This window comes from Phocoena sinus, chromosome 2 (genome assembly GCF_008692025.1).
Source record: "Phocoena sinus isolate mPhoSin1 chromosome 2, mPhoSin1.pri, whole genome shotgun sequence".
Lineage (NCBI taxonomy): Eukaryota > Metazoa > Chordata > Mammalia > Artiodactyla > Phocoenidae > Phocoena > Phocoena sinus.
Window position 1 is genome coordinate 176442267 of NC_045764.1, and position 7328 is coordinate 176449594.

The 7328-nt window shown below is 43.4% G+C and overlaps 1 protein-coding gene across 9 annotated transcripts in view; it reads left to right on the top strand.

Moving 5' to 3' along the window:
- The window catches only part of MARK3 (microtubule affinity regulating kinase 3), a 109244-nt gene extending 102478 nt beyond the window's left edge, over positions 1–6766 (top strand). For 3 of the 9 annotated variants that reach the window (XM_032620503.1, XM_032620524.1, XM_032620534.1), the window contains 3 exons: positions 1252–1278; positions 2564–2608; positions 5812–6766. In XM_032620503.1, the coding sequence (XP_032476394.1) occupies positions 1252–1278; positions 2564–2608; positions 5812–6157 (418 nt within the window). In that variant the 3' untranslated portion in view covers positions 6158–6766. The remainder of the gene's footprint in view (positions 1–1251; positions 1279–2563; positions 2609–5811) is intronic. The other 6 variants (XM_032620540.1, XM_032620559.1, XM_032620568.1 and 3 more) reach the window with 3 other exon arrangements.
- Positions 6767–7328: the final 562 nt, after the last annotated feature.

Consider the following 7328-nt stretch of genomic DNA (forward strand, 5'->3'; position numbering starts at 1 on the left):
CAAGGGATTTAAGGGAGGAAAAGTTAAGAAAATCAGTCCTATGGTACCTGAGCAGTCCCCTTGACTTTTCTCAGGTAGAAAATTCGGAAATGAAAATACGTTTTAAAGGCCTTTTAATCAGTTTTCACATGCATGATCTTTCCTTGCTGTGTGTAATCCTGCTGTATACTACTTTTGATCTGATTATGGAGTGGTGGGCGGTTATCTCCAGTAGTTAGATACTTTTAAAATTGGTAGGTATCTGAAGCAATGCAAAAGTCATCCCAAATTAGGAAAAAAAACAACGAAGGAAGTTATTAATTCAGTCAGTCCTCAGATACATTTGAGTGCCTCCTGTGCTCTGTCTCAGAACTGAGATTTAGAAATAGCTTGACAAGCCCAGCTCACACTCACCCAGGAATGCTTATTGCATGGTCATACAAGCCTGAGCCAGTTTGAAATTTCTTTTGTCAAATTCTGTTCAGCACAGCCCAAGCATCTCCTTAAATTTCTTTTTAATGAGCAGAGTCACTTCTTTTAAATACAGCTCTTTCCGTTTATTACGTAAAACATAAAAATGAACCCCCCACTGTTGTCTTGTCATTTAATTTTCATTCATTTTGATATCTAAAGCTCTAAAAGGTCTGCTTCATTTTAAACTCCCAGTAACTTATTACAGTGCTGTATGTCAGTTATATCAGAACTGGAAGGGAAAAACCTCACCTCCAACGACTTTTTTCCTTAAAAAGTGATTTATACGAAACCACTGTAACAGACATTCTGTTAATGTCTAAATCATCTTCCTGAAGTAAGTAACGATTCTCTTCATGGATAAATATTTTTATAATGAAATTTTTAAGGTTTCTGTATAAGGTGGTATTTTTGTTCATCAGATATTCTGAAGAAAGTTGAGGAATGTTATTTTATTTCTAGTACATTGCAAATGACTTTAACACAAAATGTTGAATTTTATTATCTTAAGGTATACCCATCTGAAGAACCTTAAAACATTTAGTTATAGTTAATGTCAATATTTACTGCTAAGTTTTTTCTTACAAGTACAGATTTTTTATATTTCTGTTTAAAAGATCACATACTCAATTATTTGTGATAGTTTTACTTTTTCATCAAATGTCGCTGTTTCATTGTTCATTGGACAGGAGAGGAGCCCTGTTTTACTTGCTGTTTTTTGTTCTAGCTGTAATTGACTATTTAACTTGTGCGACTCATTTTTGTTAATTTTTTTTTTTTTTTTGGCTTAATTTCTTTTAGAAACATGTCATTCAGGTTTATCAAAAGGTAGGATTTATATATACACATTTTTTTTTCAATCCTCACCCTGAAATGGCTCCTGCAATTAACATCAGGTTTGGCTTTCTAGCCTTGTTTTTTTTCCTTAAACACTAAACTTTCTGCTGAGAACTAAATACTTCTTTGAAAGGAAGCTGGAAAGAAAGAGATTAACTCTGTCAGGCATTTTTAAAGGGACTGTGGCACCCATGTAACAAGAGGCCTACGCATGCTCTGTACATTTTCTTCCTTTGGTAGAATTATTTAGCATCCAAATAATTCTGTCTTCATACTAATAACACTTAGCATGCTTCTGTTTGAAGAGTGAGATGTTCAGTAACAATGTGCCATTCGTGATTAGCCCCAAGCGTGCAAACGGTAAGTGGTAATTGTGCTAGCTGTCGTTTTTTATTTCATGAAGGATTGCATTAGCAAAAGGCTTTAAAATGACAGATAAATCAGCTAATATCCTGATACTGGAAATAAATGTAAAACTCACACCTACAACCTCATTTGTTGGGGTTTTTCAGAAATTAAGACGTGGGCAACTGTATAGCAGAAATATTTTAATATTTTCCAAGAGTTGAAGAGTGAATAGTATTGTATCTAAAAGGCACTTTCCACCACCCTCTGAAGAAAGTATGTCTCATTTTTACTTAAAGCACTGTAGTAAATGTTATTCTTAACTAGGTAGATAGTTTTTTGATGATGACACTCAAAAGACCAGAAGCGTTGCTCACTGTCTCGGGATGCACACACCCTTGAGGGAAAAGCTGCCACTGCAGCCACATCGTGCCTGCTCCTCTCAGCTCACCAGCGGGCCAGGTTATGGGTTTTTATGTGGAGGCCACCAGTGGGTCATGGAGAGTCTTTGTTCACGTGAGCTCTTTATCAGAAACCGTGGGAAGAGTGCTTTCTTCCTGTGGGAAACTCCACTCCATGATTATTTAATTGGAAACCCACTATACTTTGGGTAGTGATTAAAAAGAATACCTCCAGTTGAAGGCCGTGAATGTGCGCAGATTCCAGAGCTGGGCAGGAATACCTGTTGTGTATGTGAAGCAGGTGTGTAGCCAGCCTCCTGCACGGCCTTCATGAACACATGGGGATGGCCTCTGGCAGAGTCACACCTACAAGAGTAGGAGTTTTAATAAGCTCAGCTGGTGACCAAAAAGTGCTTTGGATTTGTTCATTTTATAATGTCTGTGTTTATATTTGGGTTGCTCGTGTACTGGTGTGTAAGATATCTTTTCTCTTTCCCACTTCTCTGTGCTTCTACATTCTATTCATTGAGGCTTCCAACTGAATATGAGAGGAACGGGAGATATGAGGGCTCAAGGTGAGGGAAACGATTTTTACTTAAAATATTTTATAGGTATTTACCTCATTTCTGCGGCAGAGGCAACACCCCTTTTCTGAACGTTCTGCATCTGTCCCTGCTCCAAGTGGAATTGCTTAGTGCCACCAGCAGTATGTGGTCAGGAAGCATTGCTGCTGCCGCCGGCACCTGGCAGCCACGTGAGGGCGCTGGAGTGCTGCAACCACCTGCTGGTGGGAGCCTCGGGTCCCAGCCCCACCTGGGTTCTCACTGGTGTTTGGGTGTTAAAATACGCATTCCTAGGCATAGGAACGTGGAATTGCCATTTGAAAACTGTGACCAGGTAGCCTGGACCTCAGCGGCAGATCAGCCAGTGGCCTAAAGCCATTTCAAGTATAGATGCTGTTTTGGAACTACAGTTATATAAATTTGAACATTAAGTGTAATTTTTCCTCTTTTTCTTTTTAATGTTTGTAAACTCAAAGCTGAGCAGAAGTGACTTTACTTTCTAAGGTTTGATATTAAGTTGACTGTGTTCCTTCCTTTACCACCTCATTGTTCCCCTTCCCTTTCCTAAGGCAATAGTGCACTACCTAGGTTATTTCTGTTTCAAAAATTTGAACGAAAAACTTCATGCCATGGATTAGTTTTCTTTTGCGAGACACCTGTATATCCCCTTGTTCAAATGTAAGTGTTCCCTTATGCTTTTGAAATAAATTTCCTTTTGTAATTAAAAAAAAAAAACGCATTCCTCCTGCCCGAGCTCTCCTGACCTGAGGTTGAGGTCTGGGAGTCTGGAGCATTGTCGACCTGGTGAGAACTCCTGGCATAGTTCTAGTCTCAAGGAATGAAAGCAGAATATTTAGGAGAATTTTTTTTTTCTTTTTTGGCCACGCCATGTGGCTTGTGGGATCTTAGTTCCCAGACCAGGGATTGTACCCCTGCCCTGGCAGTGAAAGCTCCGAGTCCTAAGCACTGGACCTCTAGGAAATTCCCTAGGAGAATTTTCATATTTCAAATTAGATGTCTTTTTTTTTTTTTTTTTAAGAATGATTATGTAGGGAATTAAGTGGTTAGGACTCTGTACTTTCACTAGGTCCCAGGTTCAGCCCCTGATCGGGGAACTAAGATCCCACAAGCCGTGCAGTGCGGCCAAAAAAAAAGAATGATTATGTAGTTGAGTGTTTTGCTTTTAAATTTTCTGTACCTGTCATTGCATGGATCTGGCGGCAGGGGGAGTCACCAGATGGGCTCAGGACTCGAGATTTCTTCCACTTGTGCCCTTTTTTATGCCAGTCGCCACCATGCTGTTTCAGGTCCTTGTTAGCCCATTTCCTCTCTTCCTGGTCTTTCTAAAACACAGCTCTGATCATGACTACCCTGAATGAAAACCTGCAGTGGCCCCATCGCCTGGCCGACCATGTCCATATGAGGCCCTGTGTGGCCTCAGCAGCCCCAGTTTCCCCCAGGCACAAATCCCTCAGTTGAGGCAGAAGTTCAGGGTGAGAGTCAGGCAGCATCCCCCCGCCTGCCCTTGAGCAAGTCTAGCTGCCCTGAGTTTGTCTCCCCAGCCATAGTTGGGAGGGACTAACAGAACCCACCTCTTGGTGTGCTGAGGATCAAGGGCTCAGTAAATGCCAGCGGCTGTCTGTGGGGGGTGACACTGTGCCCTCAGCTCCAGTCCGTGGGTACCTTCGATTTTGCCCTCAACACATTCTGTGCTTTCCATACCTCCTTGCCTTCACTTAAGAGATTTCCTCTGCCCTAGACACAGACTTTCTCCCGCCTCCATCATGTTGAAATCCCATGGTGCCTTTGTAGCTCTTCTCAGATGCCATTGCCAGCCCCGCCCCGCGTCGTCCGCCGCCCCCCCTCCCCCTCCCTCCCCCCCCCCCCCCCCCCCCCCCAGCCTTTCCCTCTGCTCCACTCCTCCCTTCTCTTGCGGTCCTCGGTCCTCCCGTCAGGCGGGCTCCACCTCTCTGGGACTCTAGCTGACGGCCCGTGACTTACCTGTGCTATTGCTGTTTCCTTGTGTTTTAGTCTTTCCCCCCCTGACCCCAGCTTAGAGAGCTTTTGCTTTTTTTTGTAACCTATTTAGTGGCATTTTATACTTAGGAAGCTTTCAAACAGTTTTGGTAGGTGTGAACCAAACTGAATATTCTGTTAGCAGGTGGCTGACAGGGAGAGTTACATACACAGTAAACCCTACGGTCCACTCTCAGCTCTGGTGAATTTGCCATAGGATTGAGTGTATTGAACATACATACACTGTGAGTTTTTGATGCACAAGCGTGTTAGGTGTTCACCCTCCTAATCGAGAATGTCGGTAACGGCTTGTGGCAGTAATGATTAAATACCGCAGAGCGGTGAGATGGTAGGTGCCTGTTGGAGTTCCTGAGAGAGCCGTGCCTGGGACCACAGCCTGCACCTTGTGAGTCTGTACAGTTTGCATTCAAATTGGTCATTTCAGTGCTCAGCAGCGAGTAAGCCTCAACATTTCATTTTCCTATTTCAGTAGTAAGGTAGTGTCATCTAAGAATTCTTTTTAACTGTGAAATTGGAAGTTTAAATTAGCACAGTAGAAGGAAAAATGCTAAGGTGGTGGTAGGGGACTGAGAGAATGGCCCACTCTCTTACCTAGCTGTGCTTAGCATCTGGGGCCGTTTGCCGGGAAAGCGATTTTCAACTGTGTTGAGTCACTGGTTATCCTGAGTAACAGTTACAGTGGAGGTTATGATGAATTGAATCTTTAACAATTGTGGTAGGAGAAGCAGCCAGGCCGAGCAGACCTGGTGGCTGGGCTGCTGCCGCCACCTCCGTGAGCTGGCCTGTGAAGGGCCCTGCCGGCACCTTGCCGCCGGCAGCCAGCCTGGATGGCAAGGGCTGGGCTCTGGAGATGTGCTCAGTTCGCTCTCCACTTTGCCTCCTCCCAAGGGTTCTGTTTAACAAATTACTATCTTAATTTTCACCGGATGACTGGTGGAGATTTTTCGGCCAGGTAGATTTTTTACATCTGTGGCTTATGATTGGGACGGGAAGGGGGTTGTGGAGAAATAGGTGAGTACTTCTTAGCAAAGGAACAGACTACCAACCATGAGCCTATGCGGGAAAAACGTGGAAGTCATTTATTATGCTGTATTGAAGACGGTGGTCATGAGCTGGGTAGAGTAGAAAAGGTGAGTTTTCTTGTGCAATTAAGAGTAAACCTGCACTGTGCCTTTCAGTCGCAACGTATCTGCTGAGCAAAAGGAGGAAAACAAAGAAGCAAAACCTCGTTCCCTGCGCTTTACCTGGAGCATGAAAACCACTAGTTCCATGGATCCCAATGACATGATGCGGGAAATCCGCAAAGTGCTGGACGCCAATAACTGTGACTACGAGCAGAGAGAGCGCTTCTTACTCTTCTGTGTCCACGGCGACGGGCACGCGGAGAGCCTCGTGCAGTGGGAGATGGAAGTGTGCAAGCTGCCAAGACTGTCTCTGAACGGGGTCCGGTTTAAGCGGATATCAGGGACGTCCATAGCTTTCAAAAATATCGCTTCCAAAATTGCCAATGAGCTAAAGCTGTAACCCAGTAATTATGGTGTAAATTAAGTAGCAGTTTAAAGTGTTTTCCTGAACACTGATGGAAATGTATAGAATAATATTTAGGCAATAACGTCTGCATCTTCTAAATCATGATATTAAAATATAAGGACGAGAGCACGCCTGGGAGCGAAAGCTGGCCTTTTTTCTACGAATGCACTACATTAAAGACGTGTGACACGTGTGCCCTCTGTCTTATTTCCATTGCCCTGAAAGTCAGCGTGTGACATCCATCTCCACGTGCCTCCTGTCTGTGCGGGTGTGAGAGTGGACGGTGTGTGTGTGAAGTAGTGCTACGGAAGCATCTCCTTACACTGGCAACCAGAGTTGTTACGAGTACCTCTGTGGGAGATTATTTGGTGCTAAAACATTAAAATTGCCAAGGAGGAAAATACTGAATTACTACTAAGAATTAACTTTAAGACTAGTTGGTAATTAATGCAGGTTTACAGTTCATGCCTGTGGTTTTGTGTTTGTTGTTTCGTGTTTTTTTTTAGTGCAAAAGGTTTAAATTTATAGTTGTGAACATTGCTTGTGTGTGTTTTTCTAAGTAGATTCACAAGATAATTAAAAATTCACTTTTTCTGAGTAAAATCTTGCATTGTCTCCTAATACTGTATTTAAGATTCAGATTAAGGCAGTAACTTAAAAGTATGTGTTTTTGCCTCCACCACCAAGTTGAACAAAAGCAAATGGAAAGTGTGCAAAGGCCGGGCCACTTTTTCCTTAGCGTGGATCCCAACATTTTGTGATTTCTAGCATCTTTTTTCCCCAAAGGCAATAAAGGGAGAAGATGGCCCCCCTGCTGACCTGAGCAGGATGGGAGTTGGGAGTGGCCGTCAGCCTCAGCCTCGGGAGCCCCGGCGCGCCCCCGTGTGGAGAAACGCCAGGCCTTGGCAGTTCTGGGTTTGTTCTCCATGAAGTATGTAATTTTCCTCTCTTGTTCTTTGTGATTCAGTACATGAATTAGACTCACAGCCGTTTCCCAACACCTACATGGTTACATAAAGAGGGTAATGAACTCATCAGTCAGTTTGATGCTTTAATCTCACGGGGATATTATCACATTAATTGGTGTGCTGTTTGGGTTCTGGGTTTGTCGGCGGTGGTCCAAGTATGAAAGTCTGGTTACTCAGTCACAAATACTTCCTGTCTA